The sequence below is a fragment of the Camelus bactrianus genome, chromosome 16 (genome assembly GCF_048773025.1).
Source record: "Camelus bactrianus isolate YW-2024 breed Bactrian camel chromosome 16, ASM4877302v1, whole genome shotgun sequence".
Lineage (NCBI taxonomy): Eukaryota > Metazoa > Chordata > Mammalia > Artiodactyla > Camelidae > Camelus > Camelus bactrianus.
Window position 1 is genome coordinate 32,663,746 of NC_133554.1, and position 17,376 is coordinate 32,681,121.

Below are 17,376 nucleotides of genomic sequence, written 5' to 3' on the forward strand. Positions count from 1 at the left end.
TAAATCACAGGCCTACCTGCTTGAGTTCCCCTTCAATTAGTCAGCAAGTATTTATTGTGTCTACTAAGTTGCAGGCACTGTTCTAGGTGTTGAAAACTAAATAGCTGATGCACAAAACTCTAGTCCTTATGGAGTTTATATTCTAGCACTCCCTGGGAGACAAATAGTAAAATGAAAAAAATGAAGCACATTCTCTCTGAAAGGGTAACTGGCTCAGTTTTCTGACGATTCAATTAATGAATGCTGCTGTATACTTCTACATGGTGAAAGTCCTTAGTCTGTGAACTAACCCAAATGAAGCTGCCTAACTCTCCAGACACGTGATGGGCTCGATGTTCTCATCAAATGAGTTACCAGCTGGCCTTGTCCTTGGTTGTACAAGGACCAATGACTTGCCCGCTAGATTACGAGAGAGTCAAGAATTTGAGCCAATGCCTCCTTGTCCCACAGCTGGGAACAACAGCAGATTCAACATACTAAACTCAGTGACTGCCTAAAAGTGATCTCCGCACCAGCAGCATTAAAACTACCCTTGTGGTTTAATAAACAGTCAAGTTTATCATGCTGCCACCCCAAAATAAGGGTATCAGAATCTCTGGAGCAGTGCCTCAAAATTTGCCAGCTTCCCCAAGTGATGTTGGGGGTGAAATAATACTTGAAAAATCACAAAAGATGTTGCCGAGGTGAAACTGGAGAACACTAGAAACTGAGGAAATTTCCTGAAAAGCAAAACTAAGCTCCATGGGAGCTTGGCAGGGGAGACTAGAGAGAGGAAGAGCTCTTCCGGGTGTTTCTATCGTGACAAAAACACTGATTATGCCGTATCTCTTACACTCCCAATGTCCCACTACTGTCGTGGCAACCTGCCCGCAGGGCTGCTGCCACGATGCGACCCTTGCTCCAGACAAATAGTGCAACGGTCCCTGCCTGGCGAGGGGCGATATGCCAGGCCCGCATGGAGCGGAAGCTGGGGGAGCGGGTTCCGCTGCCAGCACCCAAGATGGCGGCACGGGCGTCCCCACATGCGAAACACATGCTCTGTGCCCCACCTCAGCCGCTCAGGTCTCACAGGACTTTTGCAAGTCATCGTGGGAACCCTCAAGGGGGGATTCCGCGCTCCGACGGCGATACCACCTCTTATTACTGGCCGTAAGCCCTTATACCCCCGCCAAACGATGCACTGGAAGCGCTCAGCTTGTTTCCTTTACTACGCGCCCAGCCTGTAATACCTCCTGCGGCCGGCGGACGGAGGAAGTCCAGAACGCCGGGAGACAGGCCCTTCGCCCCTTTTATTGGCCGGCCTACGCCGCGGGGTGGGCCTATATGTCCATTGGGCCGTGGACCTTGTCAGTCTTGGGAAATTGGTATAGGAAGGAGGAGGCACACTCAGCCCATTGGGCTCTCTCTGCTGTCAATCAAAGCGACATCCGGCGATGGCCGCGGTCTCGCCTCGTCGATTGGAGGAACGTGTTCCTGGGACGCGGAGGGCGGGCTTCCGAGTGAGGTGGAAAGAGGGGGCGGGAGGGAAGCAGAGGCTGGCGAGCTCTAGGCCGGCCGGCTGTGGCGGCGGCAAGGCCTGGACTCGGGTTGAGGGCCTGCTGTGGCGGCAGCGGCGGACGCCGAGCTCAGCAGCGGGTATCAGGCACATTCTTTTCCCTGACGGGAGGGGCGCAGCACCGTGGGGCAGAGGCTTATGGGGTGAAGGGCGGCGGGGTGGAGCTGAGGGGCAGGAGGCGGGAGCGGGCGGCCAAACCGAGTTCGTGTCGAGGCCAGGCCCTGGCCCTGGCGGGGAGGGGCCGAGAGGCCGCGGAGAAAGCCGGCTCCGGCGTGGGTTGGACTGGGGAGGGCTGAGGGCCTGAGAAGGCGTGGTGTTAGGCCCGGGCTTGGGAGCGGGGTGGGGCCACAGGGGCGGAGGGTGGGGTGGGGTTTGGCTGTAAGGGAGGGTCAAGGCCAGGAAAGTAGCACTTGTTCGCTGCTGTTCCAGAAGGCTAGAAGCCGAGGCGCCAGGAGCGGCATGGCGACTTGGTCCCAGCCGGACTCGGGTATCCGGGGCAGGGTGGGACCGGGCTCAGACCTGGCCTTACTCGGTCTTTAAGAGACCTTGTCCGGTTTCTTGTACTTAATTAGCTCTTGGGAGGTTTTAGTAATAAATTGTGTGAGAACTGGAGGGTAGCGTAAGCAGGAATTCTGGGTCGCAGTTGTGTTTACTCTAACCAGATAAGGGTGTGTGTGTGTGTGTGTGTGTGTGTGTGTGTAGATCCCACTTTAAGGGGGCGTGTGTGTGTATGTGTGTGTGGGTAGACCCCTCTTTTCCCTTTAGGGTTAAGTTGGTACATGGGTCACAACAGTGAAGACGAGAGAGCTATGTCTTAGTTTCTGAGGGTAATGGAAGCTCAAAAGTAGAGGCTAGAAACTGAAAGGCAGATTTACTCCCTCCCCACTTGGCTATCTGGGTTGAGGACTGGGTCATATCCTTCTGCTTTGGCTCAGAAGGTCAAGTGAATAAAAATAAAATTTGTCTATTCCAATTCAGGACCAAATAATCCTGCCTTAGGGCCCCCTCATCCCTGTTAGTACCCCTCATTTTTTTTTTTAATGTGAGTGATCGGAAAGGGAAATCAGATTTCAAAGTTGGGAAAACAAAAAGGCTTACTGTGATGTGGTGGTTGTCCTCTTGTCCTTTTACACTCTCACCCATTAATCTCCCTCCCCTTTAGAACTTAAAGGGACAAGAATTGTAGGCAGTTTTCTCGCGAGAGATGGGAAACTTTCTTTCAAGATAGGAAATGGACTTCTCAAGCTAAAAATAGAAGTGGGTAGTGTGTGTATGGGGTTGGGGGAGGGTTAGTAAATCAGACATGTAAAATATTTTGGATGCTCTGGGCATTATCAGCTTATCCAAAATGAGCTACCTTTTAAGATGTTGCAAGATTAATATCTAGAAACTAAGACCCTTTGTGAGCAATATCTTCCTTTCATAGTTGTCTGTAACAGGTTTTTGTTTTTGTTTCTCTGGGAGTATAATAATTGACTTATTTTTTAATAAAAAATAAAAGTGGCCTTTTAATGTGTTTTCTACCTTTTGCCTTGATCATGGCATGAAAATTATGGAATCTTATTCTCTTGCTTTTTTGATTGCTATTGCAGGTTTCTCTGGAAACCCCCCTGGTAAGTGTGGAGGAGGCGGGACACTCTGACCCAAGACAAAAGGCCTGTAGCTCCAGCCAAAGAAAATAAACCTTAGGAGGGAGAAGGAAAAAAAAAATCCATCAGCTGTTCCTGAGAACAGCCTGCATTGGAATCTACAGAGAGAGGCCAGCTAACGTGAGTGAGGAAGTGACTGTATGTGGACTGTGGAGACAGTGAGTCACGTGGGCCCTGAGGGCCTGGACTGGGTTAGGAACAGTTGTACTTTCAGAGGTGAGGTATCAAGAAGGGAAAAGTGAATGTGGTCTGGAGTGTGGCCTTGGATCCAAGGGGTGTGCTTTCATCTGAGGCCATCAAGGAGCTGCCAGGGTGGGGTACAGAGTTTGGCACTGAGGCGGGTAACTTGCTGGCTGGAGCAGCAGAGCAGTGGCCTTGATTTATCTTTTGGAAGATTTAAAAACCAAAAAGCATAAACATTCTGGTCCTTCAGCAATGCTTTCTCTGAAGAAATACTTTACGGAAGGACTCCTCCAGTTCACCATTCTGCTCAGTTTGATTGGGGTGCGGGTGGACGTGGATACTTACCTGACCTCACAGCTCCCCCCGCTCCGGGAGATCATCCTGGGGCCCAGTTCTGCCTATACTCAGACCCAGTTCCACAACCTGAGGAATACCTTGGATGGCTATGGTATCCACCCCAAGAGCATAGACCTGGACAATTACTTCACTGCCCGGCGGCTCCTCAGTCAGGTGAGGGCCCTGGACAGGTTCCAGGTGCCGACCACTGAGGTTAACGCCTGGCTGGTCCACCGGGATCCGGAGGGGTCTGTCTCTGGCAGCCAGCCTAGCTCAGGCCTCACCCTCGAGAGTTCCAGTGGTCTCCAAGATGTGACCGGCCCAGACAACGGGGTGCGAGAAAGCGAAACGGAGCAGGGATTCAGTGAAGATTTGGAGGATTTGGGGGCTGTGGCCCCTCCAGTCAGTGGAGACTTAACCAAAGAGGTTAGTGGCTACATGGAGGGATGGGTGGGAAGGATCTGTGGTTGGGGGGATGGGCTGGTCCTGAAGGAGTGTGGTCATAATACTAACCCCTGTAAAGAACCAGAGAGGTTGCAGGGGGATTTCAGGCGTTGTTCTTTAATAAGAATGGGCTGAATTGTCTGATGGATTGGGGGCTGGGAGCATTTTCCTTGTGTTGAACCATTGACCTACCTCTAAATGTACTGTCAGGGCAGTAGGAGGTTCCTAGAACATGCCTGTGTGTTTACTGCTTAGATTTCAACATGACTCCTGGAGGCCTGGTGTGGGGGAGGGAATCATGTTGTGATGGGCTTTGATGCAGTGTGTATCTGTTGCTAAGACACAAATATTTTGTGGACTGTTGCCTTGTACCTCCCCCCATATCAAAACACACATATGTATCCTGACGTTCTCCTCCTTTGTGGTCAGGCCTGTTGTTGTAAGGTCCTGATAAGTCGGCTCTCCTGGGCCTGAGCCAAGGGGTAGATTTAGATAGTTATTCTTGGCCAGGAGAGGGCCAAAGCTCCCTTTTTTTGCTAAAGGCTCACTGCAGGGCATAGGGATGGGAGCTAGAAGAGAAGCTGCGTTCTGCTGCTGAAGTCAGCTTGCTTTGAGCTGTTAGACATCTTAACTCCTTACATGTGGCTGGCATACTGTTTTGGGCAGAAGGTGATGCATTTGTCTTTAATGATGTTAAATGGCGTCTGCTTTCCCTGCCCCACCAATGTAATAAGACTGCTATGAGCTCTGTGTTTGGCCTTGGCTTGCGACTCAGTGTTAAGAAACTTCAAAAAAGGTCCACTGTTCTTGCCTGTCTGTTAGGGAAAGAGGAGGCTGGATTGCACTGGGCTGGGTTTTCCAAAGCTGAGTCTTGTGTGGGGATGGGGTAGATGTTTGGGAAGAGGGGATGTGGAGGTATTTAAAAAGTTTTACAGATGCTGTAGAACTTGGCTTTTTCTGCCTACCAGTCAGACCAGATTTTGCCCTTCATCCTGTGTTCGAGCCCATTCCTGAGCTCAGTTCTCAGAATGTTAGTGACTGTCAGTGTGTGACTTCTCTGGGCCAGTGGTCCTTAACTGGAGGTGACTTTTGCCCCTTACGGGACATGTGGCAGTATCTAGAGACGGTTTTGGTTGTCACAACTGGAGAAGGTGCTGTTGGCATCTAGTGGGGAGAGGCATGGGATGCCACTAAATTTCCTAAAAAGCATAGGACAGCCCCCAGATGAGAGACTGATCTGGCCCCAAGTGTCAGTAGTGCCAGGGTTGCTTTATGCTCAGCTGGCTTATACTGGAATTACTTTGAGAGAGACTAGAATCACCTGAGTATGGGAGCCATTAACAGTCCTTACCTTTCAGTGTGTCTATTCTGAGATTCTAACAGTGCCCCTGGGAACTTTACATCTCTTCTGCTTCCTCTGTTCTTTTTCCTTCAAATGGGCCCCAGTCTTGGTACAGTGATCTGAAGAAGTATGCCTTCCAGCCTCCTCTTCCATCCTCCTGCCCCATGGTAGCTCCTTGAGGGGCAGGTATGACTGGGCTTGGGAATCCTACTTGTGGACCTTCATTCCTCTTCCTGCAGGGACCTCTCCTGGGATAGGATGGGATGTTGTGAATATAATTGTTTGGGGTGGAGTCGGATGGGATGGTACTTCGACCTTGCTTCCCTCTGTTTGTTGGCCTTTTTGAAGGTTGTGCTTTGACTGACCCCAAGTCTTCATTGCTCCCTGTGAGGGCTGGAGGTAGGTCAGCATTAGGGGCCCAGGCTAGGTATGGGGGAAGGGAGGATTATTATGTGTCTGGAACAACATTTCCTCAGCAACTCAGGGATAAAAATACCCAGGTCCAGAGCATGTGACAGGCACTGCTGGAGCTGGTATTATCCCCAGGGTGGCAGCTCTCCCCTGCTGCCAGGCCTGTTCGATGGACAGCTATAGCCCAGGCCCTTGTCAGGGATAGGATTCCCCTCGAGGTTGGCACTCTGCCCAGAGCAGGGGGGTGGCCTGTGTACAGCTCTTTGCAGGCGAGGGGGAGCGCTCTGCGACCGAGAACATACTGTCCCTGACCTGACCTTAGGCTCAAGGGGAGCAGCAGTGAGGATGGGAGCTGGAATTGTGACCTTGCATCTGTCAGGGGCTTCTTTCCTGCTTTAGAGATGTGAGCCAGGGCTCAGGTAGAGAGTGCTCATGAACAAAGCGTGGGGTAAGGAGAGTGGGGGACACATTTGTGTCCAGGACGTTGTGGAGCACCTGTCTCCTTCAGTGCTGGCCTTCAGGCCTGTGTCGCCTTCTTCTTGCCTGGGGCTAGACCTGGCCGGCACTGTCACATCGCTGCATGTGGAAAGATGGCTTTCCCTCTTCCTCTCTTCTGGCCTGTTGTAGGGTGACAAATCCCCTGGCTCCTAGTGGATCTGGGTGCACTGGGTTCCTGCCCAGCTTAGCTTTGATCCTTGGGCTTGAGGACAACTGGCCACAGCCCTCCTGAGGACTGGGAAAACTACTTCCACTTCCAGGGAAGAACTTAGATTCCCGGAGAAGCTGTGGGGAGGAGTGTCTGCCCAGTCCTGAGTGGGCTGGGTAAGCAGGATGCGACAGGAGGGAGAGTGGCACCCCTTCCCCCCAGGGCTCTCTCACTGCGCCACCCCGGCTGGCTGACTGGGCTGGGTGGGGCTGCCCGCCCCTGGGTGCGTCTCCTTGAGGAGACGGAGGCGGCCCAGGGATGGGCTGGTTCCTTGCGGCAGCTTCTCCAGCTGCCCTGGTGCAGAGATTGGCTCCCGGCGGCAGCTAGGTAACAGGCGGTGGGAGGGGATTGGCTCCTTCCGCATCTCCAGCGGAGACTTGGGGGAGGAGATTGGCTCTCGTCGCAGCCTAGGTAACGACAGTGGGAGGGGATTGGCTCTTTCCGCAGCCCAGCTGCTGACCTGGGGGAGGGGATTGGCTCTCTGCAGCCTCAGCAGTGACCTGCGGGGTGGGAGGGGGAGGGGATTGGCTCCTTGCTGCAGCCTAGGTAACAAGTTTGGGGGGCGTGGGGAGGGGGAGAGAGGGAGGAGCGGGAGGATAGGCCCAGGAGGGAGCTTGCTTTCCTCTGCAGCTTGAGCACGGAGCATGGGGTGGGAGTCCCATCTCACTGCAGCCTCTGCGGTGAGCTCAGGGTGGGGGCTGCCGGGCGCCTGAGTGGAACTGGGGTTGTGAGGTGGGAGGGGGCTGCTTCAGGATGGAGGAAGGGGGCTGGGCTGGGCCGCCCAGGCAGCAGCACGGGTGGGGCACCCTCCTCAGGCCCCTCGGAGCTAGCAAGGGGCCACCCTTCCAGCCTGGTGCGCTCCCTGCAAGCCAAGAGCTACTTGCAGCCCCCTGTTCGGCTGCCCGGCACCGGCTGCCCTGGGGCTCACCTCGCAGACCATGACCCGCCTGGACCGAAGCTCTCACAGTGGTGGGGACCATGCCAAAGGGAGCCGGCCCCTTAACTCTTTGGTGGCTGGTCACCGGGTGGCCCAGCCCCCCTCTGCTCCTGGGTCCAGGGCTTCTGTTCAGGTTGGTGTATGTGGGGAGACTACAGGGAGAGGTACATCTGGGAGGTCTCAGGATCAGGGAGGGTTATGGTGGGAAAGGGATACCTGGGCAGGGCTAGGGAGGTGGGGCTAAGCTAAGGATTTTGCTTTCTGGAAAGTATGTCTTTTAACCTCTGAATGGAAGGCAGCAGTTTACGGTTTCTTCAGCCACAGCGGGCAGCATGTATAGGAAGCCCAAATGTCTCTTACTTATTGGGGTTCTAGGCTGGTGGTAGTGGGGGTGGCAGTTGGAGCAGGAACTGATCAGGAGCTGCCAGGGTAGAGTAGGAGGAAGGCATTTTGGTGCCCATGGTGGCAGTTGTGGCTGGGCGGTGATGGGGGCTATGTCCTTGAGTGGGTTGACTGATGGGAGTCAGTGAGTCCTGGGGTGTGGTAAGGGAGTGAGCACTGGTGTGAGGGGACACTGTGGGGCTGGCCTTGGCAGGGGTGGGGTGCCCAGTGAGGATCATCTGACTGCCTGAGGCTCTCCTGGGATTGAGGCAGCTTGCTGGCATCAGCTGAGAGTGGGCATTCTGGCAGGGATGGATCTTGAGGTGAGCCTGGGCTTTAGTAGTTGTGGGTGTTCAGCCTTACTCCTGCCTCAGCCAGGGAGTAGGGAATGGCTGTAGGAAGGGCTGGAGACAGCCTGTGGTTGTCATTGGTTGCATCAGGTGGTTGCAAATGCAGGGATTTTCCTCTCCAGTCCACCCCACCCCTTTATGCAAATGAAATGGCACCATAGGCTGATGCAAGCCTGGCCACCACGAAGCAATTCTGCGTGACAGTTCCCCCTTGCTTGCCATGGCCAGCTTCCTACAAATCAAGTTTTAAGGGATTCCCGTTCCTGAAATGAGAAGTGTCTCCTGATTCTCCCTTCCTTCTTGAGCAGTGGTGAGATGGCCCTGCCTTTTGGCCTGGCTGTGTCTCTGGTCCAGATCTTAAGCCCACAGACCTGTATAGTGGTGGTCATACTAGTGGTTTTGCTAGCTCTTTTTTTTTCTTTTTTGGAGGCTGGTCTCTGGAAATGGATGAATGAAGCCTTGCTAGTATGGAGGGGCCAGGGGCTAGAGGCTGGCAGGTATAGAATGGGAGGGGCCTCACCCCGGAGTAATCAGAGTGATGCTAGGAGGGACCTCTGAGGGAAAGGACAGGGAGGAGTCCCTAGACCCCAGAGCTAAAGTCGCGGTCATCTGTCTTTCAGGACATAGATCTGATTGACATCCTTTGGCGGCAGGATATTGACCTGGGGGCTGGGCGTGAGATTTTTGACTACAGTCATCGCCAGAAGGAGCAAGATGTGGATAAGGAACTGCAAGATGGAGCAGAGCAGGAGGACACTTGGCCAAGCGAGGGTGCAGAAGCTCTGGCACGAAATCTGCTAGTGGATGGAGAGACTGGGGAGAGCTTCCCTGCACAGGTACTCCCAGCTCTGCTCACTTCTAGAAACTTCTTTTTAGAGAAAAGTTGTGTCTGTGAGATGGGCCTGAATGTATACGTTGGGTTGGGTCTCTAAATCACAGTGAGTGGACTGAGGAATCGGGCAGGGAAGAGCAGCAGAAGCACAGGGGCCACGCCTCGTAACGAACTGCACGCTGGAGGCAGAGTGCCTAGCAGCTTTCTGCTTGCATCAGGACTCTTCCTCTCACTCTGTTCTCTCCTGAAGTTTGGGACTCAGGGCTAGCTGATAGCCTAGGAACAGAGAGAGAGTGTAGGCCTGCGACCACGCAGGTCCTCCTTTAAGCTTCCCTTTGGAAAGGCTGGGAAAGAGGCTTCAGCCCACAGGCAGTCAAGGCCCAGGTCAGTCAGACTTACAGTTGCTGTTGCCACAGGTGCCTGGTGGGGAGGACCAGACAGCCCTGTCCCTGAAAGAGTGCCTTAGGCTGGTGGAGGCCACCTGCCCCTTTGGGGAGAATGCTGAGGTGAGCAGGACTCCAGGGAGAGCCCACTGAGCCAGCAGGGCAGCCTGCACATGGTGTGTCTCTCTGTGACTGTCTAAGGGGCCAGCTCTTGGTGCTGGCCTCCTCCTGGCTGCTGGGGGTGAGTTCAGAGGAAGGAAGGATCAGGACCTTAAGTAGTCTCTGGGAGGTGAGCAGAAAGTAGTCTTTCCTTCTCCCCTGTTAAACCCTCTGTGTTTTGCCTTAGTTTCCAGCAGACATTTCCAGCATAACAGAAGCAGTGCCTAGTGAGAGTGAGCCCCCAGGTCTTCAGAACAACCTTTTGTCTCCTCTCCTGACTGAGACTGAGTCGCCGTTTGATTTGGAACAGCAGTGGCAAGATCTCATGTCCATCATGGAAATGCAGGTAGGATTATCAGGACTGGGCACAAATCTAACTCCATGTGGGGTATCTTTATACTCAGTTGCTTTTTCACTTTTATGAAAAGAGGAGCCTCTCTGATGCATAGGAAAGTAGGGACTCTGGTAACTGTCCAGGCGTCTCCTTGGGGCAGTAGGGCCTGGGGTCAGGATTGGGGTCTGGGTTAAAGCCCCAGGGCTGAGCTTCTAAAGCAGGTGCACCTTCTTCCTTTCCCTTCAGGCAGATTATCACTTGGCCGGGTGCTTCCAAGGTTTAGCATTAATAAGAGCTGACATGCCTGCAGTGCCTTACAGTACAACCCTTGTCATCTCACTTGGCCCTCACAATCATCTAGTCAGCCCTTTATTATTTTAAAGGTGAGGACATTGAATTTCAAAGAGAGGTTGAGTGAAATGCTCCTGGTCACACAGCAAGTGGTGCAGCTAGGCTTTCTCACTCCAAGGCTGCGTGTTCCTTTCACTGTGCTGATTTTGTAGTAAAGAGGTAGTCAGTATTAGGTGTTTTCTTCTTCTCCCTCCGTTATGGGGGAATCTGGCCAAACATGACCTGGAACTGATCAGTCGTGTGTTAGGGTAGGATCTGCAGGGAGGAACCCGACTCTGCCAGGCCTGACGGATCAAGTGGGGCCAGGAGCTGATGCCATGGGCTCTGGTTTCCAGTCTCCTGCCTTTACTCCCATGCAGCCATGCCAGTGTTGGGTGCCTGCTAGTGTGAGCCCCCAGCCACACCTGAGTGAATGGTGATGCTCTTCTCCCCTCCCAGGCCATGGAAGTGAACACATCAACAAGTGAAATCCTGTATAATGCCCCTCCTGGAGACCCACTGAGCACCAACTACAGCCTTGCCCCCAACACTCCCATCAATCAGAATGTCAGCCTGCATCAGGCATCCCTGGGGGGCTGCAGCCAGGACTTCTCACTCTTCAGCCCCGAGGTGGAGAGCCTGCCTGTGGCCAGCAGCTCCACACTGCTCCCTCTGGTCCCCAGCAATTCCACCAGCCTCAACTCCACCTTTGGCTCCACCAACCTGGCAGGGCTCTTCTTTCCGGCCCAGCTCAACAGCACAGCCAACGACACAGCAGTCCCTGAGCTGCCTGACCCGCTGGGGGGTCTTTTAGATGAAGCCATGCTGGATGAGATCAGCCTGATGGACCTGGCCATTGAAGAAGGCTTTAACCCCGTGCAGGCCTCCCAGCTTGAAGAAGAATTTGACTCTGACTCAGGCCTTTCCTTGGACTCCAGCCATAGCCCTTCCTCCCTGAGCAGCTCTGAAGGCAGCTCTTCCTCCTCCTCTTCCTCTTCCTCCTCCTCCTCCTCCACTTCTTCCTCAGCCTCTTCCTCCTTTTCTGAGGAGGGTGCCGTTGGCTACAGCTCTGACTCTGAGACCTTGGATCTGGAAGAGGCCGAGGGCGCTGTGGGCTACCAGCCCGAGTATTCCAAGTTCTGCCGCATGAGCTACCAGGATCCGTCTCAGCTCTCCTGCCTGCCCTACTTGGAGCACGTGGGCCACAATCACACGTACAACATGGCGCCCAGTGCCCTCGACTCTGCTGACCTGCCACCACCCAGTGCCCTCAAGAAAGGCAGCAAGGAGAAGCAGGCTGACTTCCTGGACAAGCAGATGAGCCGGGATGAGCATCGAGCCCGAGCCATGAAGATCCCCTTCACCAATGACAAGATCATCAACCTGCCGGTGGAGGAATTCAACGAGCTGCTGTCCAAATACCAGTTGAGTGAGGCCCAGCTGAGCCTCATCCGTGACATCCGGCGCCGCGGCAAGAACAAGATGGCGGCGCAGAACTGCCGCAAGCGCAAGCTGGACACCATCCTGAACCTGGAGCGCGACGTGGAGGACCTGCAGCGCGACAAAGCCCGACTGCTGCGGGAGAAGGTGGAGTTTCTCCGCTCCCTGCGGCAGATGAAGCAGAAGGTCCAGAGCCTGTACCAGGAGGTGTTTGGGCGGCTTCGGGATGAGAACGGGCGGCCCTACTCGCCCAGCCAGTACGCGCTCCAGTACGCCGGGGACGGCAGCGTCCTCCTCATTCCCCGCACCTTGGCCGACCAGCAGGCCCGGCGGCAGGAGAGGAAGCCAAAGGACCGGAGAAAGTGAGCCTGGGGAGGAAGGGGGGTTGACGCTCACCAAGATGGAAACTGGAGAAGGGCTGGGCCTGGACCTGGACCTACAGCGGGGACTTTAATGCCTTCTTATCCAATAGATCTTCTCAGATGGGATGACTGCGGGTCAGCGGACAGGAAGAGGCAGGCGCAGGCGCTGTCTGGCTCAGCTTCCCCCACTGTGGGAGGGGGTGGAAGTGGCCAGACCATTTGGGTGGACAGGGTCCTCGCCCCTACCCGTTTCCTTTGAGGGAAGGGTGGTGCTGGCATTGCTGGAGGCCAACAAAAGGGAAGGAAGGGACTTGGGAGAGGAGAGGAGGAAAGTAGTAGAAAGTCTCATTCCTGGAAGGAAGGAATAAAAAAAAAAAAAAAAACCCAAAAAATCAAAGCGGGAGGAAAATCACAGGGCAGGTTAAGGTTGGCTCTCGCCAGGATTCCAGGCTGCAGGTTTTAAGTGGGACTAAGTCATTGATGTGAGTAAACCCCACTTAACCCCAGCGGAGGGTGGAACACGGTGGGTTCTGGGAGGTGGCGGGGCTGTGAACTCTTTCTGTTCCTGCACTTTGGTAAACCTGAAGGGAGTTCTTGGATATCTCCTGTGAGGTTACAGTCATAGGGGAGCCACTGGGACCCAACACTGGCTTGGAGGGTTAGGGTCAAAGGTTAGAGTGAACAGGAAAGGGTCATGAGGCCCCGTGTTGCAGCAGCCCCAACACCAAGCATGTCACTCACTGCCCTGCCGTCCGTCTTACGTGCCCAGTCAGCCCCGAGCTGAGGCTCCCGCGTCTCCATCAGAGCCTGCATGCGAACGCTGTTCCTTCCCGCCCACGTGCCCCCACTCCTCACTGGCTGCCTGGAGCTCTTCTGCAGCTGGGTTGCTGGCAGAGCCCCTAGTGCTGGGCCTGCAGCCTCTTGGGGGCTGCTCTGAGGCAGGGGGATGTGGAGAAGCCAGGCAGTATTCAGCACAACACTGGGGAGTGACCCTGCCCTCAGGCCTCCCCTACCAACAACTGGGCTTGTCACTGGAAAAAAGAAACTATGAAACCCAGCAGCAACAACAAAAACTAATTCTCTTAGAGTTTCTTGCGCTTTGATTTTTTTAGGGCTTGAGCCCTGTTTCACTTATAGGGTCTAGAATGCTTGTGTTGAGTAAAAAGGAGATACCCCAATATTCAAAGCTGCTAAATGTTCTCTTTGCCATAAAGACTCTGTGTAACCATGTGAACACTTGGGATTTTTCTCCTCTGTCCCGAGGTCTCCGTCTGCTTTCTTTTTTGGGTTTCTTTCTAGGAAAATGAGAAGTGCATGTAATGGGGGCTGAGGGTACCCCTCCCGTAGGCTCTTGGCCACAGGCAGTTTCTCGGCACCCCCAGCTTAGTAAGGGCTCCTGGAGGACTGCCTAGGGGAGGCAGAGAGGGGAGTGCCAAGATGGCCAGGTGGTTCCAGGACCACAGTGTCTTTATTTCTGTTTGCCACTGCTGCCCCTACTCGTGCCTGGCTCTGGAGCATTGTCTGCCCAGATCAGCAGGAGTGAGTTGAAGTGGGGGAAGCACTGATTCTTCTCCCCACTGCGGGGGTGGGGGGAATTCTAAATGAGCAGTAGGGATAGAAGGCATGAGCCTGGAAAGTGCTTTTATAAATTATTTTCCTTGTAGATTTTATTTTTAATTTATCTCTGTGACCTGCCAGGGAGAGGAGAGAGAGAGATGCTGTGAGCACATGACAAAATAAAATAAAATAAAATGGATGATTCATTCTCAAGTGCAGTTTTTCCCTACTTTGAATTTAAGTTGAGAGTAAAGGAAACAGGCCCCATGAGGGACAGGACTGGTCATTGTGTGGCTAAGGCAGAGCTCTCTTGGGAAGGTGGGTGGAGAGCAGGGGAGGTTGGCAATGAAGAATTTAGAAAGGCAAAAGAAAAGGTTTAAATAGTGTCAAACCTTCCAATCAGGTGTTACGTACCTTTTTGCAGGGTTTGCCAGCTGAATCCTTTTAGAGGAAGGATTCAGAATCTTTTTGGCCTTTCTGATAGGACTAGGTGAGGTGGGTGTTATCACCCAGCCCAGTTCCTTACTTGTCCACCCGCGGCACACTGCATTTTTAATATTGATTGTGCAGTTATTTCGCTGGTGGCCGCACCTCCCAAGGGGGTGCATAGCATTGGAGTATAGTCACACTGAACAACTGTGATGGTGAAAACCTGAGATATCTACAGAACCAGCATATGACAAGCACTTCATGGTAACAGCAGGACCATGAACTAGAGAAGCAGAAAGCCAGACCTCAGGGTTTAAGGCAGTGGAAAGCTACCCTAGCTGAGCTGACCAGAATCTGTTCTCCCTCAAAAAATGAAAAGCCTGTGAAAGTTGAATGCTTTAAGGTACTGGGTGGTTGCTGGAACCTGCCACATGCCCACCTAGGGGTAGATGCTTAACAAACGCCCAAGTACTGAACACTCACCTGACGGTCTCTGAGATTGGACGAAGTTTAGGACCAGAAGCTGTGAATCCCCATCATGGAACCTATGATCTTGAACTCCCATGTACCACTGTGTGACCTGGCTCAGCCTAGTCCTTTAATGATGCTACTAGAGTATATCCTAAGGGCTGGAATAGAATTCTAGGAATAATATCAAGCTCTTAACTTGTTTCAGTTTATAATGGCTTCCCCCCCTCCATCTAGTTAGAAGGGGTTGGTCCTATCAAACGAGATCTTTCTTAATTAGTACTTAACTTATGACTGCAAGCCAAATAAAACTAAGATTCTTAAAGGAGGGGGAAAAATGGCTAAAAGTTAAGTTGCAAAAACTTAATTCATGCTGTTAAGAAATATTATTTATAGAAGAGTAAACTGACAAGTAAAATCCAGAGTAATGTTTTTGTATCCCTTCTAGAAATGTGTATATGTATTTTTGTTTACTACACAATTAGGCTATAACTTTTCTCTTGCAACTTTTAAAACAGATTTTAAAGATTTTAAAAGAAAAATTCCTCTTACCCCTCTTTGCTAGTGTTGCCTCTGATCTGAGAGTCTATTTTGTTCACCCCCCCCTTCCCCCATGTCCCCTTATGGAGGGATGTACAGTTGTGTCTGGGAGCATGCTGATTAGCTGGGGCTTGGGGCCAAGTTGGTCAACACTGTCGTGGGACTGACCTCTTTTTGCTGTTGGCAGGTGGAGTGGGTGTTCTAGCTCAAGGCTTTTTCTGGCAGTAAGATATGAGGACTCAAGTAAGGTCTGTGAAAGCTGCTGCACCTGGAACAGGAAGTGAGGGAGGGCGATGCTTATCACAAGATGAGCAGGCCTCAGGTTTAAGTAAGAACCAAACTTCAGGGTGACCTGACCTGCTTGTGTGGGGGTTGAAGGCTTGTTTTGTCTTGACTTTAGTCAAGACAAACTTATTTCCCTACACATCTTAAATCATGTAAGGCAACGGAAACAGACCCATTTGTTTCAAGCTCTGCCCTGCACACATCTCACTAATGAAGCCAGGCCTATTTCAGTATCAAAATTAGAATCTAGAACTGGGGGTGGGGGGAATAGTAATCTAGAGACATGCTCAGTGTTATCAAGACCTGGCCTCCACAGCTGACTCCTCACCCTTAATAGGAAAAGCTGAACAGCAAAGAAAAAGCCAGTGAACGGGAAGTACTTTCCATGAGTCCTGCCTTCGTCAGGCTGCCTTCATCCCTGCTTTTACTACCCGCAGCAATTACCAGACCTTGCTGCTCTTCAGGTTTGTTTGGCAAATAACTGGGAAAACAAGTGCCTTGCAGAAAAAAACCCTTCTTCCACTTTTATTTCTCACACACAGGTTGGGCATCCTCCTTGCCTCTAGTTCTGAACTTTGTAGTAGAGAATAAGCATGTGGGGACTCTGGGATACATGTGAAACTTAACACCTTATTTGGGTTCTAGTCCTTTTTCTGTCCAGGACATATTTGAAGTTCATGTCTGCCTGAATTAGCTGAGAAACAGAATCTAGTGTACAAGTTGTCTCCAGTGGAGGGAGAGTAGGGGACCTTGCTGAACAGGTGTGTTTTCATCAGTTGGACAGAAACCCTTGTCTTCTTTATTGAGTGTGCAGAAACACCAAAGAGAGTCTTAAAGCTGGTTCCTTTCTAATCTAACTGCAGAGTGCAGTAGGTTGCATAGTATTTACTTAATTCCAGATGCTATTTCTACCAAGAAAACTTCTAAATCACTTGGGGAGAGGTGGAGAAAAGATCAAGAGTTAGTGTTCTGCCTTTTGTTTTAAACACAAATGTAATGAGGCTAATTGAGTTGCCTTTAGCCTTCTAGACCTCACTAGGGGCTGACGCAGCAACGGAAACTGGGCCCATGTCCCAGAGCCAGGCCCCAAAGTTGCCCAGCCTGACCTGTGGCTGTGCAAACAGTAAACAGGGCAGGAGTGGTCAAAGTCAACTAGGATTTAAAAATCCACGTGGGGTAAACAGTGACTCTGGTACTACCACAAACCACCATGTAAACCAACAAGGTCACAATGCAGACTCAGACCTGCTGGTGAATTAACACAAGTTATTGAATGTAAGCAAAAACTGGTCAGCACATATTATAAACTTTGCGTTTCAGCCATGCCTCAAGAGTCCTGCCACCTCATGGCCTAAGCAAAAGTCTTAGAAACAGACTCCTTGCTCTACTTGCCCCACAGAGCAGGGCTAACTATGCTTTTCATCCCAGGATGATTTTATTTCAGATTTACTTTCAGTATTCAGCAGTTTTCAATGGGAAGCTCTGAAGGCCAAGGTCGATTAAATGTCCTGAGCAACTCTGAACACACTGGCCAGGAAAGCAGTAACTTTGGGAGAAAACCTCATTGCTGGACAGTCAAGCCACAACTGTGCAGATCAGAGACTGACAGTTGTCTGAGGATCTTAAGCTCCCTTATCAGACGTCCTTAACTACCCACCAGAACACGAGGATGTCTCTACCTACTGCTAAAAGGCAAGGTGAAGCCAAGACTCCTTCCTCTACTAAGCTGAATGCTGGCCTGGTTGCAGTATTTGTTATTTCAATCAAATTCTACCGAAGGGAAAACACTGAGCCTGGACTTAGTTCAGCCCTATCATTTCTAAGTTTTAAATGAGACTGTCCTCATGAGATGATCCAACTTGCACATCAGATTAATATGAATACCAATCAGATGACTTGATCAGATAAATTTGATCTCAAACAGAACCCAGCTCCATACATAGTTCAGGATTTGGAAGCCACT

At 52.0% G+C, this 17,376-nt stretch overlaps 1 protein-coding gene across 6 annotated transcripts; it reads left to right on the forward strand.

Annotated features, from left to right (window-relative positions):
- The first annotated feature begins 1,482 nt into the window (after positions 1-1,482).
- On the forward strand, positions 1,483-13,904 carry NFE2L1 (NFE2 like bZIP transcription factor 1). Of its 6 annotated transcripts, none has more exons than XM_010960531.3 (6): positions 1,483-1,635; positions 3,148-4,149; positions 8,915-9,130; positions 9,543-9,632; positions 9,856-10,014; positions 10,792-13,904. In XM_010960531.3, the coding sequence occupies exons 2-6, from the start codon at positions 3,640-3,642 to the stop codon at positions 12,136-12,138; spliced, it is 2,322 nt and encodes a 773-aa protein (XP_010958833.2). In that variant the 5' UTR covers positions 1,483-1,635; positions 3,148-3,639; the 3' UTR covers positions 12,139-13,904. The 6 variants fall into 6 exon arrangements, with proteins under 6 accessions (XP_010958833.2, XP_010958832.2, XP_074199066.1 ...); XM_010960530.3 differs by lacking the exon at positions 1,483-1,635 and adding an exon at positions 1,904-2,042; XM_074342965.1 differs by lacking the exon at positions 1,483-1,635 and adding an exon at positions 1,904-2,042 and having other exon boundaries at positions 8,948-9,130.
- Positions 13,905-17,376: the final 3,472 nt, after the last annotated feature.